At 32.0% G+C, this 25784-nt stretch overlaps 1 protein-coding gene and 1 long non-coding RNA gene across 6 annotated transcripts in view; one reads left to right on the top strand and one right to left on the bottom strand.

Moving 5' to 3' along the window:
- The window catches only part of LOC149779479 (uncharacterized), a 122532-nt gene extending 110672 nt beyond the window's left edge, over nucleotides 1-11860 (top strand). For both annotated transcript variants that reach the window (XM_089940169.1, XM_089940168.1), the window contains 2 exons: nucleotides 123-198; nucleotides 10217-11860. In XM_089940169.1, coding sequence (XP_089796295.1) covers nucleotides 123-198; nucleotides 10217-10298 — 158 coding nt within the window. In that variant the 3' untranslated portion in view covers nucleotides 10299-11860. The remainder of the gene's footprint in view (nucleotides 1-122; nucleotides 199-10216) is intronic.
- Nucleotides 11861-15158: 3298 nt separating this feature from the next.
- Nucleotides 15159-25768, bottom strand: LOC149779478 (uncharacterized). Of its 4 annotated transcripts, none has more exons than XR_016415659.1 (5): nucleotides 25706-25768; nucleotides 24404-24826; nucleotides 23391-23783; nucleotides 22594-22732; nucleotides 15159-21228 (listed from the first exon to the last, which is right to left on the bottom strand). It is a non-coding gene; the product is annotated as an uncharacterized LOC149779478 (long non-coding RNA). The 4 variants fall into 4 exon arrangements; XR_016415658.1 differs by having other exon boundaries at nucleotides 24404-24912; nucleotides 25546-25744; XR_016415656.1 differs by having other exon boundaries at nucleotides 25546-25740.
- Between the last annotated feature and the right edge of the window lie 16 nt (nucleotides 25769-25784).

Genomic DNA, 25784 nt, shown 5'->3' with positions numbered 1-25784 from the left:
AAAGTGGTTTTAATTGTTAGTTATTATTATCATTGGCAGGTCTGTTAAGCAATACTAAGAAAAATGAATGATAATTTTGTCCATGACTACAAGTAATATTGTTTATAATTTGTTTATTTCAGAGAATCAAATAATGTCTGAACAGGATAAAGATGATATGCCAACGGACATTGTTCCCTTGCCAGATCCACCCAGCAGGTAGGTATACACATACTTACACACAAATACATACAAACACACATACACATATATACACACACATACACATACTCATACATACATACACACACATAGATACATACATACATACACACATACAAACATACACATACACACACATACATACAGATGCATAAACCAAGTTGCATGCATACTTGTACCCGATCATCAGGAATAAAAAGTCTGTGTTGAATTATATTTGTATGGATGCATGGTTACTATCTTTATTCTAGACTAAATTCAAAGCAAATATATACTGTATGTAGTTATAAGTCAGGTCTAACTGAAAGCAACATAGACCTAGATCTGCCATTGCATAATGCACCAGCATATCAGGGTCTATGTTGTTTGCTCTCTTGATTACTCCAAACAAACTGCATCGACCCAGATCTGTTGATGCATTATGTGACAGCAGATCTGTGCAGTTTGTAGTTGAATCTATTTATAAGTTAGTATACATGGTAAGCAAATGTTGAAAAAAGACCAATGCTTCAAGCATTTCATCCCCTTATGAGCTGAATATCATCCAAATGTCCTCACTTTTGAAGCTCTTGAAAACTGTCCTCACTTTTGAAGCTCTTGAAAACTGTCCTCACTTTTGAAGCTCTTGAACAGAAGAAAATATAAACTGAACAGTAGATTTGTCATATGGACATATTACTGAATTGGACTTGATTAGATCAAAGAAAACCAAAGTAATCTGAACAAGATCTGAGAGGCGCAGATTAAAATTAGATCGAGAGAATAATATTCTGATTGAGACTTGCCTCATACTCTTCTCAGAATACATTTTGAACTACACTCCACTGGAAATAAACAAGTATTTCAGTTATGTGTAAAAATATCTTCTGGATTGATTTTGCATTTACAATGTTGCATTTCCATGATATTTCTCAGCATTTGTTCCATGTCTTTTGTTTTATATGGAACTTTCAGTCATTCAGTAAAAATGACAAAACTGCAAACATCATAACAGTAAAGATTATATCATTTAAATTTGAAAGTCAAGGGTATGGAGAGATACTCTCAAAAAATACAAGTACCCACTTTCAGTCTGTGCAAAATACATGGTTCCCACACTGCCGGGAAATTGGGAAAAAGTCGGGAGAAATGATAATTTGTTTCCCGACCATGAAAAGTCCTGGAATTTCGCAAATAGTGATGAAAGCTGGGAAAATCCCGGGAATTTTCTGCCAACACCTGATGTTAGAAACAATCACGTAATTGAGTCATAACTAAACTGATCGTGTGTTAAATTTATCGAGTTCTAACCAGAATATTCAGAGGGTGCAGTATGGATTCTTTGGTTGCTTGCAATAAACATATATGCTGAGTCAATCCAAATGCTCAGTGGATTAGATTCATCTAGTAGACTTTTATTTTCAAAGTCAGCTCGATATCCGTATCTTTCCTTACATGAAAGGTACGAAAACCAATCTAGCATCACAAGAAGCCAACATGGTGGTGGCAAAGCATAGCCGCTTACCGGAAGGCCAAGCAAACTTTAAACGTTGCTAGATCGAATGAGACATGCATGAAATCAATATGAAAATTATTTGTTTTCTCAGAAATTGTGATTAGTGAAATCGTTATGTCTTTAATCTGCTAAAAGACAAGATAAAACTACGTCGTTGATGAAATGTGACCTGGTGCTTGTGATTTGCATTGCTAGTCGCATGAGTACTGTACACATATTTAACAACCCACCTTTTCAAATGTTGCAGAGAAAGAAAACAAATATTAAATATAAGTCTTATACTGGTTGTAATAAAAATACAAAAATGAAAGAACAGAAAATTCTCTATATCTATATATTCCGAGAACAACTTTTGGAGTATTGTTGTATCATGTGACCACCATGTGGACATGTGATCTCTGCTTGATAAATCAGACTATCGAGATTGCTGAGTTTTACAAAAAGTATCTGACTCATTTAATATAATTGAATTTCTCTACAACAACATTATAAAGGAGTTTGTTGTTGATATCACATGAATATTGGACTATCGATGTCCTGATTTGAGATTTGTGAAGTCATGTGACTAATAATGCAAATGGCGAGTACTGGGTCAGGTTTCATCTACGCCATAGTTTCATCTTGTTTGACTGCAGATTAACAACATAACGATTATAATACTTGCCATTTCTGAGAAAATAATGGTAAAATAAAGGTTAATTCGCCAGATTAGATTCATGCGATGGTCGTTTGAGAGTTATGCGTTGGTACATCACTGCTTTTGGAATGTATATGTGTAGTTTTTCAGTCTTCTTGCGATTCTGAAGCGATATAAGACACATGAGAAAAGTTTAATTGAGTGGAGGGTTGTGGTCACACTTGCACACCTTGTGTTCGTTTATATTACTGATAAGGTGATTTCATGTTGTCAGAGATTTCGCTGTACTTTATTGATAAAACATCAGACTCCTGTGCTTGAACCTGTAACCCAGAACATCCTATTTACTATGTATCAGTTAGAATCATACAAATAACTGCATTTTATAAAATATGAAAATGTATACCTTAGAAAAATATGCATCTTAATCAAAGTTTCCAATTTTGCAAGAAGTTGTCCCTCACATACAAAATCATCTGCTGCCCAAGATTGGTTTAGTTGGCTTAATATCGCTTGCCATTTATTGGCATTGTTACGTTCAGTTTGGTAAAACTATCTATAATCCTGATCAAACTACTCTATGGAACTGCTGACAGAGACAGTCCAAAGTAATGTATTTCATTTCTGTAGCCCGATTGATAAACATTACATCTTTTCAAAGCTGTGCGCAAAATTGGCTGAGTCATGAAAATGTGGTGGTATCCTGTGTGTCCAGAAATTAATATTATTTTGAACTGAATATTGTGGTGACAATTGCATCTTTTTAAATGGTAAGAATTACAGTATTTTATTCTCGTCAATCAATCGAATTCAGTATGCGTTTTGCTTTAGTATTGGAGACAGAAACCTTAGGTGGGCAGAAATGCCTGACAGCATTGTATATATTAAAAAACAATACAAGCTCCTGTGTCAATATATGTTAGGTGACTGGTTAAATGAATTACAAGACGATAAGTTTATTTTACAGAAAAATCAGTCCTTGTTTATACAACATTATATAAATGTGAAGGTCTTTTGTCAAAATTTAAATCAACCCTTATGAAAATGATTTGAAATGATGGATTTTTAACCAGATTGTCTTAAGGAGATTAGGTTTTTTGAAAATTCTTTTGGGGATTTTATTGGTACAGATAAATTCAGGGTTAAACTCGTTTCGTTACAACGCAAGATTCTAATTATCTGAGGTTTTTTTTTTTCATACTGTAATTATAAATGTTACTTTCTATGAAATGGATATATATTGCTATACAATTCTTTAGAATTAAAAGTTTGAAAGGAAACAAAATATAATTTATGTTCATTATGTTGTTCTCACTTAGCAGCATAATGCAGTAGAATAAAGTTAGAATTTGTATTCTGTACATTGAAATGACTTTACATGCTAATTTAGGGGAATATAATCAAACTTGTTTCGTGTGATACTTTTTTTGGTTTTGTACATGATCTTCTTTTCTGACTTCGATGTTTTTGGAGAGTCTTGAAGAGAAACATCTTTAGATTTAGAAAATGCCTGTTTTATAATCTACAATGTTCTTTAGTTCCATTCAGTAATGGTCATAGTTGAGCCTTGAAAAAAGTAATTTCAACCTGGAATAAACCTGCAAATGGCCTGAAAATTTATATTTAGAAAAGCGTGGGAACCATGAAAATATCAGTTATATTTGGATTTTAATCAAATTAATTTCCTAGCTTTATATTGATAGCATCATCAGTTTCATTTTCAGCTTATCCATCCTCATTTTGTAGATTTATAGACTGATAAATCTGTCTTGATGAGATTTTATTCTTATAGTCTTCATCAATACAGCATCCACTATGTATATTTTCCCTTGGGGAGGTAAGCCAAGACTGGCTTACAAATGGTTCCGGTGATTTGACATATATATTGCATTAAAAACACGCATTTTGCTCTTCATCCACCACTAATTTGATACTAAATTGACATTTTACTCGCCTTCTGCAAGTTTTATCTCCCATAATGACAGTTCACAACTTGAGATCCACCATTTTTGGTTCATCCATGTGGTGGAGCCAATCAAAATATCAGCATCCTGTTGTGGGCTCACAGCACTTGTTAGCATTGCTTGACTTTAGACTATCCAAAAACTTAACTAACTCTTGACAGCACCTGACTTTAGACTATCGAAAAAATTGGCATACACCACTCCCTCGAAAACTCGTGCCCTGATAATTTGCGAACCCACTTATAAGGCAGGGTCAAGTATGGATCAGGTTTTTTTGCCAGAAAATACCACATAAATTGATCACTATTTCTTGTTCTTGAAGAAAATCGTGATCAAAATTGGTAACTGAAATGTTGATATATCGCTCGTTTTATGATTGAAAATGGTAGATAGGACCTGGAAACTTTCATCAACATTTTGAAATTATCAAGTTTTAATAAGAATTTATATAATTGGTTACTTTTTCTTTCCAAATGACATTCTTAGTACACTGTAATTAAAGATATTCAAGGAAATTTCGATCAATGAAAATGTCTCTTACACCTAGTGTAGGCAGTACATTAATATTAAATGCCAATTAAATAACTTTTATTAAGAGAAATTTGTGTTTTTATTCTATCTTTTAGTTCCTCTTAAGTGTAATCATCATAAATGCAATGTGTATTTAAACGTAAAATGCGTCAATCTACCATAACAGCTATGTCCGCAAGCATTTCTCTGAGTACCTAATTAAGTGCTGACCGTGTTTTGATAACTGACTTGCATAAGTATTTGTTGCATTCTTGCACCAAATTAAAAGCTGACCTCCTCTGTATTATCACATTACTTATGTCTTTTGAATCAAATAAAGGAGGTGGAATAAAATAAAAGTTAAAAGGCATGCAAATCCTACATACTTAAAATCTAGTGGCCCCGGTTGTATGTTGAGTGAACTCATTTCATTTGATGAACTGAACACTGTTATAAATGTTATTTTGTATGTAACATTATTAACTTAACCAGCTCTTTCATAACTGTGATCAAGGAGAGCATTAGGCAACCAAGAGAAATGAATACTTTGTAAAATAAAGAGCTTGATTTCACAGATAAGGACCATTGTGGGCAAGCAAATTTCAGAGAATCCCAGAACTGACACTTAGAGATATTCTCAAGGATGATAAGAAGTTTCACCATTACTTCACAACATCAGTATTGTACTATTAAAAATTGAACAATACAGAAATTGAGTTTTGACATAGACAATTGTCTCATGAAATAAATGTCTTTTTTTATAAAAAGGAATCTTATTTGGTGGTGTATCAACAGTTAGTTTAGTTCCTACTATTTTGAATCTTGACTTGGCACTGTACTATTAAATACCACTCTGGGAACCAGACTACTCAACAAAACAAAAAGCAGTGACATAATACAGATTTTTTTGCGTACACATGATGGTTGTTGAAACCAGTTGGAATGATCTTTCACATGTTGGACATTTTGAAAATAAATGTTATTTATACAGTATAAGGAACAACTTCATTAGAAAAAGTGTGTTATTAACAATTATTATCAACATGATTGTAAAACGAGGATTCAGTCATTAAACAGCTCAGTTCCCTACCCCCATGGTTTTATCGATGTCTAAGCAGATTTTTTTCAATATTGGGTGGTTCCTCGGTTACTCACAATCTTGCTTATAGTGTGGTTGATTCAATCATTTTTTTAAAATATTTTTTTAAGGAAGCGAAAAGTACTGTAGATTCATTATTGTAAAGTATTTGCTAGAGATTAGTTTGTTTTCCATATTTAGTAGTTTACTGTCTTCCCAAATATACCAATGTCTATATAATTAGTTTCAACATGATCTTATTCCATTGAAGTAATGCCTGTAATACCGTAATAATACCGTCAGTCTGACTTATATTGCATTTACTGTGAGATTTTTTAAATCCATGGCTGATGTACAATGAGATACAAATATTTTCCTCATGTTGCATATTGTAACCTGAGTGTAATAAAGAATTTGTCTCTTGTCTCTTGTGGTATTGTCTGTGGACCCCTCTGTGTGTGAGTTATTGAGGGAGAGGTGTATTTCACTAACTCTGACATCACCTGACTAAAGAGTATTAAAAAATTGTCATCATTTCACTAATTCTTTATTTTTTATTAACCTTCAGATTTACTGAAGCCTCACTTTGTTAGGTTTTAAGAAACAACAGATATTAAGTCAAATTCAAGTATTTCAGTCTGTAGAGATATTTTCTTTTACCTAGATTAAGGTAAATGCAATTTACATGTATTTGATATTGTTTTCAAAAGATAACAGAGGTGTTCCACTGATGCTTTTCATAAATGGCCGTTGTATTACTCATTCTAAATATTTCTTTTTATGTATATATTTATCGAAAATAATAGGCAAGAACCAATCCTTAACAACAACATCAGCAATAATAATAATAATAATAATAATAACAACAGCAACAAGAACAACAATAATAATAATAAAGATCATGATAGAGGTTTGGCATTAATTAGTATTACTGTTATCAAAGCTTCTTTCATTTCTCACATGTTCTGCTATAATAGGTAAGAAACCAATCCTTAACAGCAACACCATCCCTATTAGTATTCGTAATAATAGCAACAACAAAAATATAATAATGATGCTTTTATTATTATTATTGTTATTATTATTGTTGTTGTTGTTGTTATTTATATTATCAATATTATTATTGTTATTGTTGTTGTTATTATTATCAATAGTATTATTATTATTATTAGTAGTAGTAGTAGTAGTATTGTAACCAACCTTGTAATTTCTATCATTCATATTTTTTAATAATATATAATAATTAAAAATAATTGACACATGGTAAATTTGATCAGTAGGTATATGAAGGGGGTGCTTACCACAGGTTTTACTCAATATGTCACATTTCTTAAGTCTGAAATAACTGCCTTTAATGCCCTCTCATAGTTGCATGTGAAGTCAAAATTTAAGAAACTAAAGAGGTTCAAGATCGCAAATGAAGAAATGTGTGCAATATCATCATGTTTTGTGTTTTTCTCTCCTTGTCTACCAGGTTTTTATTTTTAGTAAATAGTATCCATGCTGACATCCATCACACTTTTCCATCAGCTAAGAAATGTTAAAACCATTGGAAATTAAGGGATAAAATTTGGTATACATAGTAGGTGTATTTTGTTCCACATTGGGGTTTCTATCTTCAAGGTCATTGCTCATTAATTTTTATTTTCCGTAACACTTTCATTTCTGCTTTATAACATTAAAGACATTCGAGAGTAAAGGTGAACTTTTTTATCCTAAATTTGGTTGGTAGAGAACAACAGTTTACTTAATTTGCTTGTATATATTATATATTCTACTATAATTTATAATTATTATTATTATTATTATTATTATTGCACAATCAGGATACCATCTCTTATTTCATTACAATTATGTCATAGAATTTGAAGGAAGAGGAAAAGATTTGGCAGAAATCAAATAATAATATGGTTACCATAAAAAATCTAATGTCATTATGCAAGGACAAAAACAGGTACATCATGTAGTAGGACTTGATGCAGATAACAAGGACCTTCTTATCAGTCCATTGGTAACTGGACCCATTTGAAACTGAACTGTAATTACCAGCTTGAACTATGACATAATCATCCACTGCCGTGCTGTTGGTTGTTTTACCTGGTAGGGTGATGTGTTAAGTTGTGATAAAAAGTTTTGAAGATTACTAAGGACGTTAATTATTTCATTCCAAACGATAAGGTTTTGAAATGCTCATCATGGGAATAGACAAATGTGTGAAGCTGGCTGTAGGGTAACATAAAAGTAAATTAAAAAAGAAAATAAAAACAAATAAAATTTGTAGTTTTTATGCCTGCTATAAAGTAGAGCATAATATGTTATATTTGTCTGTCTGTCTGTTACAAGTTATAATTGTTTGAAGACAATAACTCCAGTTGACAACTATTTACAGTTACCAAACTTTGTAGATGTCTTAAACTTGAGGTAAGGAGGAAACCTTTTAATTTGGGGATAAAAGGTTAAAAAGTCATGGTCACGTTAAAGAAGAACAGTGGTTTCCACACTAAAGCTTATGTTCTCCATCACCTTTGGCTACAAACTATGTAGACAGTTGTTAAAAAAGAATGCAACTGATTTAAGGGTAAAAAAGAGGCAAAGATCAATGTCACTGAAAGAAGAAAAAAGATTTCCACATTATAGCTTGATTTCTCCATAGGAAAAACTCATAGCTTTTCTCTGTTTATCTGACCAGTTTGAGCCCTGTTTTATATGATTTGTTTTCCCCATGACATAATTGAGGGTGGGAGTGGATGGGCACAAATTAGAAATGCCTGAGGAATTTAAAGAAAGACCTTCTCAAGCATCTCTATGTATCTTTAACTTTTCTTAATGTTTAGAGGAGATAATAGCGATTAAAACATAGAAAAATGTTTTAGTTTGTTAAAAACCTCAATAATAATAATAATAATAATAATAATAATAATAATAATAATAATTATTATTATTATCATTATTTCTGTTGGTGTTGTCATTTTTGCTGTTCAGGATTGGTCCCTTGCCTATTTTTGGAGAACATTATCAGAAATGAATAAAAAAAATTAAGAGTAATACTAATGTCAGTTCTGTAAAGCATTAGTTCCCACCACCATTGTTTTATTTCAATTAAATATCAAAGAAAATATGTGTGGCACCCTATGTTGTTATATATTTTTTTAAATAGAAAAGAAAACAGTGGCAGCCTTCCCCAGTTGTTTTATTTTAATTATCAAAGAAAACAGTGGCCCTCCCCTTTTGTTTTATTTAAATTAAATATCAAAGAAAATTTGCTTTAGTCTTCATCAGGTTAAAATATGAAAATATAATGTTTCTACAGATTGAAATCTTGAGTTTCCTCAATATACATGTATGTAGCTTCATAACATCTCACAAACTGTATATAAAAAAAGTCATGTGATATCAACCTATACTGTCAGGTTCCATTAGGATACTGACATGATCTGGTCTCCAGGAGCTGGAAGAGCCAGAATGAAGGATCTAAAGCCATAAATCATTGATGGGCCCCCAAGTGGCTGAGTGGTCTAAAACACTCACCATTCAGGATCAATGCCATCTCACCTCTGTCTGCACGGGTTTGAGTCTCAGGCTAATGTGGGTACGTGAGAAAGCTTGCCAGTAACTTCTCGTGGGTCGGTGGTTCTTCCCGGGGTTTTCCAGGGTTGTTCCTCCACCAGTTATAGTGGCTGCCATGTGCTGAAAAATAGTGTTAAACCCCACAACAACAACAACAACAACAAATCACTGATAATGTAAACTTGTAAATAAGGCTCATAGAAGGTTGATAGTATTATGACTGTAGTGATGATGACTAGAAAAGGACTGCACTTTAGATCAATACACTATGAGTGTGATTTTAGAGCAATACGTGTGTGAAATAACCCAGACACTTTGTGGGCCAGATCTGACCTCCCCAAAAGAGATGATGCATATGGTCAAATATCTACCTTAATAATGACCATCAGAATAAAATCTGGTTAACAAGACAGATTTATTAATCAAGGAGAGTTATTTGCCCCTTGATTTTTCAACACACCCTTTTTTGTTTTGTCCAGGTTACTTTGATTTTTTTAATACAAGTGAATTAAGTTTTCAGCTTTATATCGGTATATCTTCAGCATTCTGTGTCATTATTATGGTTGAATTTTATCTTTTTTAATTGTAGCACACCCACTTTGATTTCACACTGTAACATAACCCTGTTTATTAAGGCCACACTGACCAGCCTTTCAACAGCCTTTTCAGAGACACTTACCAATAGTCCTATTTCATGTTAAGTCAATGATATACAGTTGAGACAAATCTGTTTATTATTTCATTTTTACTAATCTCACTTTCAGAAAACCCCCTTCAAGATGCAGTAATGAAGGACGGCCAGACTCCCGGGGCAAAGTGGTTGTTGTGCCACATGTGACAGCTTAGTAGTGTACTTGTTGATTTCTTATGGATACAAGCAAAAACATAAATTTAAAAAAAATTGATGAAGTTTGGCAGACTACTGCATACATTCATTAAAACTAACATACGAGTGTCAAGACTTAATAAAAGTACTTTTGCATGGCTAATAAGACTTTTTACACTGTAACTAAAGGAAAAACTTGACAGATTATGCCCAGTATGGTATTAACCTGCCTAGGACATTCAAGTATATGTTAAAGAGAAAGCTTTCTTATATGTTTGTTCATTCCATTTTTGTGAAAACATCATATTTACATTTCTGTCCGTCCATCTGTCCACCATCATCATCATTTCATTTGTTTGTCTATTTATGTTTCACACTTAAAGTTTTATTCCATTTGAGATATATTGATAGCACTTGACACTTCCATATGTCACTGGTAGATGACACATTGCGTGCTAATATTCAAGATCTAAGAAAAGGTCAGCATTTCATATTTTCTTTCTTTATTTCTTCCTTTAAAATCTGCATCTGTTCATGATAGAGAGAACAAACATGTTGCATTGATGTATGATTACTAGAAATGATGCAGGATATCAAACGTTGAGTCATATCTTCAATGGCAAGGTCATAGGTCAAGGTACTAACACAATAGTGTTTCCTCAAAATTCTAAACAGCGGAATGATTTCACCAACTGTGCTTGTTCTCCAGTAGTAAAAAGACCCCTTTTTTTTTTCTTGGAACAGCAAGTAGGTCTTTTAAAAAAAGTCTTGGCTCTGTTCTTGCATAATTATTCACTAAGAAATTTAGGTGAGAATGGAAATTGATTATGTATCATTGTTTCCTTACAACAAATTAAATCTTCTTTTCTGTGCTTGAAAAGCTTCCTCTGAATCTCAACTGCCCAAAGTCCTGCACTATCATGTGCCATTTATGTCATCATCTCTTGTATTGGTATGAATAGTTTCTCCAGTGTTTTCATGGTTACCTGTTAAACATTACAAAACCATGTTATTTAAATTCTACAACATTACTGTTTGTCACTTGCCTGGATACTTCTTTTTGATTCATCTAATAAAATACCAACAAAATATTTGTCATAAATTGTTTCACAGAATTTATGATGATTTTAGTCTTTTCATTATGCTGAATCACAATTCAGACAAGACACAAAGGCATAGAGGTTGAGACAGAGAGTAGGAATTTAGTAATACATACTGTCCTACAGCACATACTTGTTACAGTGAAACCCCGCTATAGCACACTTCATTATAACATGAAGTCAGATATAATGTGATCATTACATGGTTCCTGAAATTTTACAATAGTTTAACAAATTTCATCAAGTACTACAAAATTTTAGTTCCAAAATTAACAGCCATTCGATTTAGCAATTTATCACGATTTGTATTCTTGATAAAAATTTCTCATCACTACTTCATTCTTTATAAATATATAAATAAAGATGTTAATAATGTCACTGCACTTTGATCTTAGCATATTTTTTCAAGATGTGAGCTATTTAAGAAGTTTATACATGTTAATGTAATTATTATCGAGCCATCAAATAAATGTGTTAAGTTTGTTGTGTGTTTGTCTTCATTGCATCCTAATCATTGCATTTGCTCATACACAACCAAGCCACCAAAATAATGTAGTGGTCAAGAAATGTTTCTCACCCAAATTTATATATCATTTTATATATATATATATATATATATATATATATATATAAATAAATAAAACAGCCTAATTATGGACAGACAATGGACCACCAAGGGCTGCTCAGTCAACTGGCATACACATCAAATGCCATTGTCGTAACAAGTTTATCCCCCAAATTATCATTGAGTAAATTAAATTATTGCCAAATATATATATATATACACCCCATCCCCATTCCTCTCTCTCTCTCTCATCTTACTATGAAAGTTAACTCCATAGATGTAATCTGCACATTATGTCTTTCATGTGAGTTTTTGAGTCAATGTACAGCTATACCATATGCTTAAATCATGTGAGTTTTTGGGTCAATGTACAGCTATACCCATATGCTTAAATCTGGCTAAGCCCTTTTTATTTTCTTTAAGAGTAGTTAGAAATGCAGACATCAGCTGCAAATTGTTCAGATAACAGAGGTAACTTGTCATTGCAATGCTAGTTTTACATATAAATATAGAACACTGGAACAGAATCATTTAAGTTGTAGGGGTGGAGTGATTCCTTTTATAATTAAACATTACTCCATATTTTTGCTCTGCAGTAGGGCAAACAAATGTTTCACTCAGTATAGGATTATTTTATTTATTCTTTCTTCTTTTAAAGAATGACTCCACTCTCTTTTGAGGAGAGGGTAAGATTGCTATATAAACATAAAATTAAATGGTTTACTTACAAACTTGGTTAAGGCGGTTTCATTTCTGTGCATTGTTCATCTCAAATACATTACAAAGTCAAAGTCCATGTATGAATTTCATTTAAAGCATTTTTCAAGCCTAAATACAAGTTTCTAATTAGAAACTTCAAATGTCCAATATAGGTATTTCACTGATGTTAAGAAATCAGTCCATTGTACAGCATACACAAATGTATCTGAAAATACAATGTTTCATAAGTCAGTGTTAGCAAACAAAAGAAATATTTGGATTCAAATTGAATCTAGCAGAGAAATTTGGTCAATTATGTTTTTTTGTGTGCAAATTTTCAATGGAATTACTATTACAAATAGAATGAGACTGGATGTTAGGTACATATACTCTATTTACAATATTCATTTGTCAATTTTCTTATCCATTTAAGTACCAATGTATGATTCTCTGCAAATAAAATAAATATTAAATATGTAATTACTGTTTTAGATAGATTAAATATGTAATTACTGTTTTAGATATTAAATATGTAATTACTGTTTTAAATATTAAATATGTAATTACTGTTTTAGATATATTAAATATGTAATTACTGTTTTAGATATTAAATATGTAATTCCTGTTTTAAATATTAAATATGTAATTACTGTTTTAGATATATTAAATATGTAATTACTGTTTTTGATAAATATGTAATTACTGTTTTAAATATTAAATATGTAATTACTGTTTTAAATATTAAATATGCAATTACTGTTTTAGATATATTAAATATGTAATTACTGTTTTAGATACATTTGGGTTTTTTAATGGGCATCAACATAAGTTGGTAACTGCATAAATGAAAGCTGTAATTTTGCTACTCTCCACCCCTACCCTCACTTATCTGTTATTATCAAAGGACACACCTGCAATATTTTTTTTAATGTTAACTGACTTGTCTCAATATTGCACAGTATGTTACATGAAACAATGTCATTTTGTGGAAACCAACCATCACATTATATCGGGGTTTCACTGTTCGGGCTCAGAAGCAGAGTGCTGGAGAACAGTTTAGAAATGCTGGATATCCCCCCCCCCATTTAATGTTATTGATAATTGTTTCCATCAGCTGATATCTCAACAAATACTACACGTGTTCAACTGAAAAGAAATCAAACAGCTTATTATATATGTGCATGCTTGAAACTGACCCCAGTCTTTAGAAGAAATAAATCCAAACAAATTATGGTCACCAAGTTATATCCACCTGCAACATGAAATTCAGAATGTCCTTCCATCCATATACCTTCAATTATTCAAGTTTTATTACAGGGGTAATATTTCCTGTAGCCCACAGATGTATCAGGAAGAAAGTAATATCACTGAGATTGGTTGCAGAGGAGTTTAAATGTCAAGGTCACAGGAAACTATTATTTGTATTTGAGGTGGGTGATCAGTGTAACTATGCAGTTTTGGAATCTGGCAATATTGTCTATTATTTGTATGGATGATTTGGTTTAGCTTGGATTGGTATTTTTGTGGCACAGTAACACAAGTAGGTTATTTTCAACGCTGAAGCAACTGGAGCAAAGTACTTTGCTCAGGGATACACTACAGTAGTTGACAAGGGCTGATCTGATGGTAGGATTGTCTGTCCAGCTGTCTGGCTGTTGCTTTTTCTCCTCCCAGACAACTGACAGAATTGTACCTGATCTGTTTGTTTACTTATCAATACCTTAACAGTAAGATGGCATGACTCCCCCACACACCCTGGAGTCTCTGTGTTTACTTATCAATACCTTAACAGTAAGATGGCATGACTCCCCCACACACCCTGGAGTCTCTGTGTTTACTTATCAATACCCTAATAGTAAGATGGCATGACTCCCCCAAACACCCTGGAGTCTCTGTGTTTACTTATCAATACCCTAATAGTAAGATGGCATAACTCCCCCCAACACCCTGGAGTCTCTTTAAGATGGCATGACTCCCCCACACACCCTGGAGTCTCTGTGTTTACTTATCAATACCCTAATAGTAAAATGGCATGACTCCCCCAAACACCCTGGAGCCTCTGTGTTTACTTATCAATACCCTAACAGTAAGCTGGCATGACTCCCCCACACACCCTGGAGTCTCTGTAAGATGGCATGACACCCCCACACACCCTGGAGTCTCTGAGAAGGATCAGAAGATCAAATGAACTAAACTTTCAGTGCCAATGATATTTTTATTTGATGCTCTACTGGTCATAGAACTTACTTCCCCAAATTTGATATAACAGGGGCCATATGTCAGTGGTGACATCCTGAACCATGACAGTCTTCTGCTTTGAGAGCCTAGAGCCATGTGTGTGTGTGTGTGTGTGTGTGTGTGTGTGCATATGTGATTATCATAACCTGATGTTCATAATATTTTTATACACAAAATATATTAGAAGTTTTTATTAATACAAAAAACATACCTCCATTGTATATGAACTAATAAAATAAGCAATCTAGATAAATAAGTCAGCTCTTGATTTTTCTATTTAATGATAAATACATTTGTATAAAGGACTGCGTGAAATTAGTTTTTAACTTTTACATAACAAATTTAATGTAGAGCAAAGGTTCTCTTTCCAAATCAATTATATTTTCTATTTCTTGCCTTGAAAATTATCATATTAAGTTAAACCTTTGCTGACTGATGTATGAATTAGTACTTTTCAAAAAAATTAATGTCTAAAGCATTTTGGTTTTCATTTTTTTTATTCACCATTAAAATATGACAAATGAGCTTTTTTTGTAATATTTTCTTGCTTGTTTCACATACCAACAAATTGTGAATGCTCATGAAGTCTTACTTTTGACCTTCTTGCATTGACCTTGGACCTGAATTGTGTTTATTTCTACTCCCAACATTGACATCAGTCATCCCCACCTTCATTCTAAAATAAACAGTTTCCCTAACCCCACCCCCACCCCATTCCTTGGCACAAGAAGTATTTGACTGAGTGAAAATTATGATTTATATATACCAAAACTTCAGACTGATATTTTAAGAAAACTTTTTCTTAAGCTGGGGTAATTTTATGCAACATTTTGTAACATGATAATAAACAAGTAACTAATGTTTCAGCTTTTAAGAAATTATATCTCTACAAATATTTTTTTATGAGCAAACCAGATTTTACAAATGCATAACATTCGTAAGTGATACCTGTGATATATCTATATGATAACATTATGTTAAGTATACATAATTTGTACTAATGTCTGTTGTACAATATATATGCATTCTTTTATTGCAGCTGCGATATTAACCTTGTGCATTTGTTTTTACTAATTACATGTATATTTGTTGTAATTGCAAGGTCATAATGTAAACTAGCTCTTAGCAAATTATGTCACCCTGGATAAATAAAGGATATTATTATTATTATTATTATTACAGATGCAAGAATTTGGCCTTTGCAAATTCATTTTGATGGGAATAAAAAAAAATGTTTATTCTTCATCTGGCCTTCAGACTTGTCTTAATGCTTTGAAAGATTATATTTTCAATCTTTTGCCATCAGATCCATATCAGTTTTAATAGGTACATTTTATATATTTTCCTCTGATTTTTTAGGACAGAAGAGAAACAGACCTTTTCTTCCAAATTAGCTCCTTAGACCCTGAGATTTAATACTGAAAGACGGTAAATGGAAATGGCAACCCATTCCCATCCTGCAAAAGCAAACTGCTACTAAAAAAAAGTTGATTGAAAATCTAAAACTGACTTAAGTTTAATTCACATGCTTTACAACTATTGGTATTGAAATATCAGGGAATTAATTTTGAAATTCTTTCCATTGTTAGAGGAAAGTTATGGAACTCGAACATATCACATAGTGATGAACCACATGCTGTCACAACACTGGTTGCCATCAAAATGTTCTATTAACAGCTAGGTGGAGGTAGGGGTGCTACCATCAGTCCTATAGAAATTTTGGAAATTAATTCCATCTTAGATTTCACTGTCACTTTTTGAATATTTTAACTCGTTTTTGTTTGTGAAGCTATTGCAATTGATTAAAGGTCAACACGGAGTAGATGACACAGTCTGCTTATATTACAGACATAAATATTTACATCAACAAAAATATGGCTTCATCTGGAAAGAGAGTAATAGATACATTTTACACAAGTGTAACAAATCCCACATTTACACTATTTATGTTTGTGCATACATGTACCAGAGACAGGTATGAAAAGTTAAAGGTACAATTCATGTTTATTTGCTCTTATATTCATTAACTGATAACCATCTCTGTTTCCAGGGCCACTACATAATAAGCAGATTAAAATATGTCATGATCAAAATATCAATGCGCTCACAGAATATTAAGCCCCACACACCCATGCAATAGTGAAAAATATGTGACTAAATTATATTGTGTACAAAAATATGCTCACCAAGTCACATGTAAAATGGGGTAGGGGAAAAATCCTAATTATGAAAAACAGAGTATGATTGTGGAGTGTAAAAAAACATCTGTTGTAGAACATCTGCCCCCATCCTCACTCCTAAGGTGGTAAGTGGTGTAATAATAAACTCCAGGGATAGAATCTATTGACATCAAGGTTTTGCTAAAGCTTTAACTTAATTTGTGACACAATATAACTCAACTGTTAAAATAAGTATCATATTCATTCCATTTTACAAGTACATATTCTTCTCATTTATTTCTTATTTTTAACTTTATAGAAATCATTTTGCTTGTCACAGAGTGAAAACGGCTCCTTACAAAATATCTCTTCAATATATTATGTTTCATTATGTCTTCTAATCTGCATACAACTTGATTTCCTAATATCACCATTCTCACTTTGCAAATCTCTTCTGTAAATTTAGGCAGGTATCTCTTTTGAGGAGAGAGGTTTATAATTTTAAATTCAAACTGGTTATCCAATTTCAAATTAAGGCATAAATTATCAGTTGTCAGGTAACCAAATAAATGGATCCAAACATTAGACGAAGATGTATTTGTATTTCTTTGATGCCGTATCTATGAATATATGATAAGTGTTATTATATTAACTGATCAATTAGAGGCCCCGAGTGGCCGAGTGGTCTAAAGCGCTCGCCGTCACAGATCACTGCCATCTCACCTCTGTCTGCTTGGTTTGGAGTCTTGGGCTCAGCTAATGTGAATATGTGAGAAAGCTTGCCGGTAGCTTCTCATGGGTCGGTGGTTCATTCCGTGGTTTTCCTGGGTTCTTCCTCCACCATTAATACTGGCCGCCATGTATAGCCTATCGTGTGCTGAAAAATGGCATTAAACCCTATAACAGCAACAACAACAACAACAACTGATCAGTTTAGGCAATTCTCTGGTTTTGCCCTATATAATTTGTTTCCATGATTGATTGATATCTGCATAAGCAAATGGATGTTTAAGATCATAATATGAAAACCTAAGATATTGCTCATCTGCCATTTATTTCAGATGTTTGCTACTTTTAACATATTTTTAAAGAATAAATGATGTTTATGGTACAATTATTTTAAAGGGAATTACAATGTTAGATGCATTTGTTAAAAAATAGTATAAATTAATACTTTCCAATCTCATGTGTTACAATAAAAGAAAAACTAATCAAATGGAAAAATGAAACACGAAATATATATCAAGGATGTATAACATGTGTAAATATGATAAAATGAAGGTTGTATCATAGTGGAGGAAATATTACTTTACATGAGTGTGCAAAGACTATAAGGGTTCATTTGTTCTTCACAGAAAAATTATGTTTAAAAGTAATTTTAGCATTGAAATTAGTAGCAGTACAAAAAAATAACCAGAAGTGATGTTCCAATACCAAAGATAAGAGATTTTGTCCAATGTTTAATATGCCTTAAAACAAAAAAAGAAATAGATATTATTTAAGAAAATGATGCAATGGTACTACTACTACTACTACTACTATTACTATTATTACATATAGTTATTTGCTTACTTACTTACATAGAAAGCATCAGGATTCATTTAAAGGGAGGTTATATAGGTCTAGATTCTTTCAGAAGAAATAAAATATTAGAGATAAGAATATAAGCATCAAAATTATGTGAAGCAGTATGATTGAATATATTTTTTTAATTTTAACTTTCAGAAATCTGTTTGCATTTGTAATTGCTTGCTTCTCCACTGTCCATTATATCTGCAACCTCATACAAAAAATTACAGTGGACATAAAAATAACTCAAGCCAAACTATTTCCAAATTATTCAGCACCATCAATTAAACAATTTTATTTTAACTTTAACCAACTTTTCAAAAATTAATTTGAAACATAAAATACAATTTTAGTACTTTTATTTAGTTAAGGCAAAGTAGTACACAAAAAACATGCCTAAAATGAAGACGATAAACACATTGTTTTAGATAGATATTAAAGAAAGACAGAAAAAATACAATTTAATGAAGGAAAATAGTTTCTTAAACAGCAGCAAACTCAATGACTTGCTGGAAAAGAAAAACATTTAATACTGTTCAACTTTCAAGTTTTAAGTCTTTAATAAGCATAAAAATTAAGTTGTTTTTGAAGGGTAACAAGTTTCTTGATGTTAGAAAAATTGGATAAAACTGAGTTTTGTATCAGTGAGTAGACAAAGACTAGTTATCAAAATGACTGTAGAGGCATGAATTTATAAAATTCTACTTTTCACAAAACATGAATTTATGAAAATGCATAGTTCAGTATTGGATGAAGTTACGATGCCACTCTATTAGCATAACAAAAATGAAATTGCCCTATTGCACTGTAATAATGCATAACACATAAATGATACGATATTGAAAAATTATAACTTGATGTACTGGTACGCGATGGAAACCAGGGACAGAAAACATGCTGCATGTGAGCTTTATCCACTACAAGAGCCACAGTAAGTCAGTTGACCAAGGGAGTAAAAATATATATCACAATCATCTGACAGAGCTGAAACATACGCCATGCATACAGATGTATACTGCAAGAGCGGCCACGCTACATTCAAGTCAACAATACATTTGCAACTTTGTGCTAACAATTATGTGACAAGCACAACGCAGGAATAACAATATGATTTGGGAATTTATGCTAACTTAAAAACCAGAGGCAGAAAAGAAAATACATCAGAAAACCTCATTTGTAAATAACAAAATGGTATCCAACAATGGTAAAATGTATCCAGTATCCTATGAATGTAATAAATGACACGACTGAAGAAATGGTGTATGTGTAAATATGTGTGTGTGTATTTGTGTGTGTAAGTGTGTGTGTGTGTCATTTGGATTTTAACGATTAAGAGATTAGGAAAGTAAAGAAGCAAACAAGCAGAAATTATTGGATATTTAACAGTAATGGAGAATTTGTTTTAGGCAAAAGTGAAAAATTAAAAAGTTAGAAGAGCTAAAAAGAATGTACAAAGAAAAAGATATAGCTTTATCACATAGTCGGTATAGCTTTCCTATAGTATGTGTAGTTCCATATTTTTTATATCACCACAAGATAACATATCACTTAATGTGATTATGATTGGTCGAAATAAGACCATGAAATTGTTGTGCAGTATCCACTTTACTGATTGGCTGTGATTGTAGGAAAACATTTTTAATCCAATGACATGTAATGAAATAAAAATAAAAAGATTATAAAACTTACAAACAATTAAATTAAATCAAATATAAATTAAATCAAAGATACATAACACAATGTTTAAACAATGTTACTATCCATGTTGGTTTATTCTTGGTCCAATGAAATATTGTATATTACAATACTGCCAATTATTGATAATGTTGGATCTGCACTGAAATTATATTAGTTTCAAACATCCATAAATAGTCATAATTGTTTCCAAAAGAAGTTGAAACTACAGACTGGAATTAAAGCTAAAGCTGAATAAAATATATATCATAGTCAATGCTTCACTGAAGCATATAGTACAATACTAAACTTTAAAATGAGCTACATTAGTCACCAAAAGAATCAGCAGGTGTGTGTGTGTGTGTGAGTGATATGGATTTTTAACGAAGCTTTAACAAAATTCCAGTCATATCGCTATGATGTCTGCAGTGTGGCAGTTTATAATGATGTCTAGCACTGAGGCATCATGCTGCATACATGTAGCAACATGTCCCACCCAGTCACATTATCCTGACACCAGGCCGACCAGTTCTAACACTTACCTCTTAAAGCCAAGCAACAAATGGAGCAGCTGAAAGTACCATTTTTATAAGAGGTTGATGCTCTAAAGACTTAGGCCACTGAAGTGGTCTGCAGATTAGTATAAATTCAATTTGCAATAAACATGTCTCGTTTATATATAAAGTACGCACTTTCTTAATTTCAACCAAAGGCAGTGGATATTGACAATATTCTTTTTTGAAAGGAAGAAAAAGGTACAATCATATATTGGAGAAAGTATTTAATAAATTTCAATCAGATCAAAGCCAATGATCATCAAAATTTGTTTGTGCTTTTTTCCTCCTTCTTTTCCATTCTTCTATCATCCTCTCTAAGACAATCTTTAATTCTGTTGTCAGTCTCATTGTTTGTAGCCATTAATGTGGGGGTTTTTTTCTCACAGCATCTGTAACAGTAATTGGAAATTTGATAATCAGAATCTATAACATTGTTGTGTCAACAGTTGTTAGCAGTAAAATCCATTTTCAATGATATTTAAATTCTGAGATATCATCATGCCTCGGAGCTAGATTAGTGTCCCATTCTCTTTAAATACACTTAAATTAATTGCCAGGTCTTAAAAATTGCAAGCTTATAGTATCCCATTCTCTAAAAAGATGCATAATTACTAGCAAGGACTTGAAAAAATATAAGGTTTTATTAGTCTTCAAAATTGATTTACATGCATTAGAAATGCACATTAAAAATATCTTTTGAATATTTAAAAATTAAGCTCTAAATTTAAAAGCTAATAAGCAAATAATCAATAAAAACAAGTTCTGGTTAATATTTGGGGCTCCCCATCTCCCATGTTGAAGTCACAAAAGTTCATCATAATGAACTATGACCTTTAAGGTTACAGGCAGACATCAAAAGTAACCAAGCTGCAATCCATTACCATATGCACTTATGTATTAGTAACACTGCAAACAACAAAGATGCTGATGTGCCATAGCATAATGTGCCTGCAAATCAGACTTTTTGTTGTTTTTCTACTGATTACTCCTAAACAAACTGCACAGAAACAGATCTGCTGGTACATTATGTGACAGCAGATCTGTGTCAGTACAGTTTGTGGTTGGAGTCTTAAGCGAGTATATACAGTACCTCAAATACCATTATTGGAAGTATGCAGAATTGGGGTAAAAAAGTTTATATGTGGCCTTGATCTTGAAGATAAAGCACTATACCATGGTTCATCACTGTATAAGACCTTTAAATATTGACCTGTGACCTTGGCCTTAAGGACAAAGACCCCAAACATGCAATGCATCACACCCTCTGGTGACAATATATAAGAATATCAAGCTTCATCTATTTATCTAACAGCTCTGAAATTAAAAAGTAGAAGGGCAAATGTTACTGAAACCTAAAAACTAATGACCTTTGACCTGGACCATCAAGATAGAAACCACTTCACAGGGGGCGCTGCATGTTCTGATGATGCGCTAGAATACCATGCATCATTTCTGAATCACAATCAACTTTAAAGTTACACAATGGAAACAGAAGTGTGATAAACAGCTATAAGGATATGTGGATACTATGTCCATTGATTTTCTTTGAAAAAGTGGGGGATGAAATTCACAAAGAAAGGTATTCCACTTTTAAAGAGTGCCAATTATTCTTGGATAAATCTGTGAGCTTTCACAAACTTTCCTTTGAAACAAGAGGCTTGAGGATAAGGTTTGAACACCACTGAAATTGCCAAATTTCATAATTTAGCATCTAATACAAGTGAGATTTCAAATAATACTGAAAGCCATCTCACCTTTCCTTTTTTAACCAGTCTTCTGATAAAGCCCCTCCCCCTTCCAATTAGACTTCACATTCACGTTTTTCGACAGGGCATGATTCATGATGCATCTGGTGCAGGTCTGAACATTATCCCCACTGATCATGCTCATACTCTGAAACAAGGATTAGTACATGCATAAAATATACAGAAAAATTTCATACTTAAATAATTGTATGAAAAAAGCCGACATTTATCTTTTATTCTTCTTGATTTTATCCAATTTTTACAATATTGTTATTTACTTCTCATTTTATCCAATTTTTTCAATACTGTTCTTTACTTCTCATTTTATCCAATTTTTACAATACTGTTCTTTACTTCTCATTTTATCCAATTTTTACAATATGTTCTTTACTTCTCATTTTATCCAATTTGTACAATATTGTTCTTTACTTCTCATTTCATCCAACTTTTACAATACTGTTCTTTACTTCTTATTTTTTTGTCTCAGATATTGATATTCCTGCTCTTTTACTACGGTAACCTGTTCCATATAATCTTAATAATTTTATTTAACATTTTCTTTCCTTCACAAGTAACTAGAGGATTTTATATAAACATTTGAAACGTTCTTTGAGGGATTATTCTTATGATTTCCTTGTAAAAAGCATTTTCTACTATTGTTTCAATTAGCTGCAATGGAAAAATATCCAAGGGAGATAACTACTGGACTTATGTATTTATATTTGAGTTACCTTCCTTTACAAATAAAGAAGAAAAAAACATGCAATGCACAGCTTCCTTGTCCATGAAAGAATATGAATATCTACCACTTATTTTGGCAATCATCTTTATATGTGTTGGTCCTAATCTTGAAAATGTAATTGTTAAAACAAAGAACACTCCATTTATAAACACTAGACATGATAATGACAAGTCTACAGTGCTGTGCAATATTAAGTTGTGCAGAACCTTTGAGAAAAAGAAAGCCCGCATGTCAAACAATGGTATGTAACTTGCATTTCTTAACTTCATCTCTTTGTAGATGTTCTTCTAAATGTCAGACTTGTTCTAGAGGTTTGAATAAACAAAGATACAGGAAGGGTCTGGATTTCATCAATCTGCATGAGTACACCTTCTCAATCAAGGCATTTATCATCTGTGTGTTGTGCTGAACACAAAACTTGATTTCTTCTAACATGGTACAGATTTCTTCTCAGTATCTGTTTAAAAGTAAAGAACAGCATTTAATATATATATAAAATCTTGATATGACCTTAAAATTATAAAAGAATGTAAATTATGTTTCAGTTGTCTTTCCTCTTATGGAAGACAAATTCTCATGAAACATGTTTCTGAATTACATATCCTAATATATACTCAAAAACAAGTCATATTTGCAAACCTAATTCATAAAAACTCTTGTAAAATAATGTTAATTATAGATAATGGTCTTTATTAACTTTAAAAACATGCATGCAAGCCATTAAAATAATACTGACTGGACAAATGGAAATATTTACTACACGTCTATCAAATTAATCCCAAAAAATTACATAAGTTATTCTAAGCTGAAACATGAGGACTGTATTATAATTATTAAATATGTGACAAAATATTTACACCTGTTAGTTACAATCACCTATCATTGGTTGAAATATATACCAATTAACTATAGTAGGCATATATTGACATCCAGTTTATATTGAATTAATGTTACCTGACACTGATAACTGGATGAATATCTGAATTAATGTTTACCTGACACTGATAACTGGATGAGTATCTGAATTAATGTTTACCTGACACAGATAACTGGATGAGTATTTGAATTAATGTTTACCTGACACTGATAACTGCAATTCAGATAGTTGTACTTCATATTCCTGTGTCCCATTTAACTGCATCCAATTCCTGTGCCATATCTATGGCACAAATAATTTTACTTCCAATTCCTGTGCCATATTTGACTGTATCCCAAAGAATTTTACTTCCAATTTCTGTGCCATAATTGACTTTATCGCAAAGTTTTAATTCACATTCCTGTGCCATATTTGACTGTATCCCAAAGAATTTTACTTCCAATTCCTGTGCATATTTTGACTGTATCCCAGAGACTTTTACTTCTGATTCCTGTGCCATATTTTGACTGTATCCCAAAGAATTTTACTTCCAATTCCTGTGCATATTTGACTGTATCCCAAAGAATTTTACTTCCAATTTCTGTGCATATTTGACTGTATCCCAAAGTGAGTTGACCCGGAATCTGAAGGAGAATATTGTATAAAAGCCTGTTAATTCAATGATGGAACATGATATGTCTATTTGGTCTGAAATTCATTTGGAAGCAGTCTAAAAAAAAGAAACAGAATGTGAAGTACAAAACTCTTGCAAGCTGTTGAAGAATTTAATTCAAAGTAAAATATTCAAACTTAAGTACTTATCATCTGAATCAGAGAGGTCTAACTACAAAACCCAAAGGTCATTTTTATTGTGAACCACACTCATACAAAAGGTCAGTTCTATAATTAAAGTATACTTACTATAATATATACCATTCATGGCCCATGAACTTTACATTTTTAGTCCATGTTGCCCAGTGTTAGAGATGTTATCTGAATTATTTATTTTAATTATTAAAAATTATTTAAAAGAAGTAAATGTACATTTATGGTATGCATACATGTCATTTAAATACTGGCTTCACTGTTTATGATCTAAAACGTATATAAAAATAATAAATTTAAGATTATCAAGTTATGTAAATTCTAAAGTGTACAATTGAAATGTGAAAATGAACATGTTACATAAAATTGTTATTCTATTTTGGTATATGTCCAGTAGAATTAAATGTTTGTAAGCATAACGATAGGCCTTACCAACAGACAACAATACAGCCCAAAACCAACGTATTAATGCTATTTTGGGTTTCGTTTAAATAAAAATATTAAAACTTAACAGTATTTTCTCATCAAATTCACTTACATCTTTACTTTCAAGTATTTTCACGTGTTTTTTTTTTTTTCAAATTCAAAGGTCGAGATTTGTAAATGATAATATATCCCCGAGTATAAATAAACACTTTATAACTCTGTAAATTAAAATACGGATATTAATACAGTGTCGGAAAATATAAATGAATTACAACTGATTTATATCCTTATTGTGTGCCAACCCTTGTTTGAAGACTGGTGGAGGTTACCTTCGTTAAACTAACATGAAAA

The sequence above is a fragment of the Sinohyriopsis cumingii genome, chromosome 17 (genome assembly GCF_028554795.1).
Source record: "Sinohyriopsis cumingii isolate HCF-2022 chromosome 17, ASM2855479v2, whole genome shotgun sequence".
In the NCBI taxonomy this organism is placed as follows: Eukaryota; Metazoa; Mollusca; class Bivalvia; order Unionida; family Unionidae; genus Sinohyriopsis; species Sinohyriopsis cumingii.
Note: the sequence above shows the minus strand (reverse complement) of the source record. Positions and strands in the feature narration are given on the sequence as shown.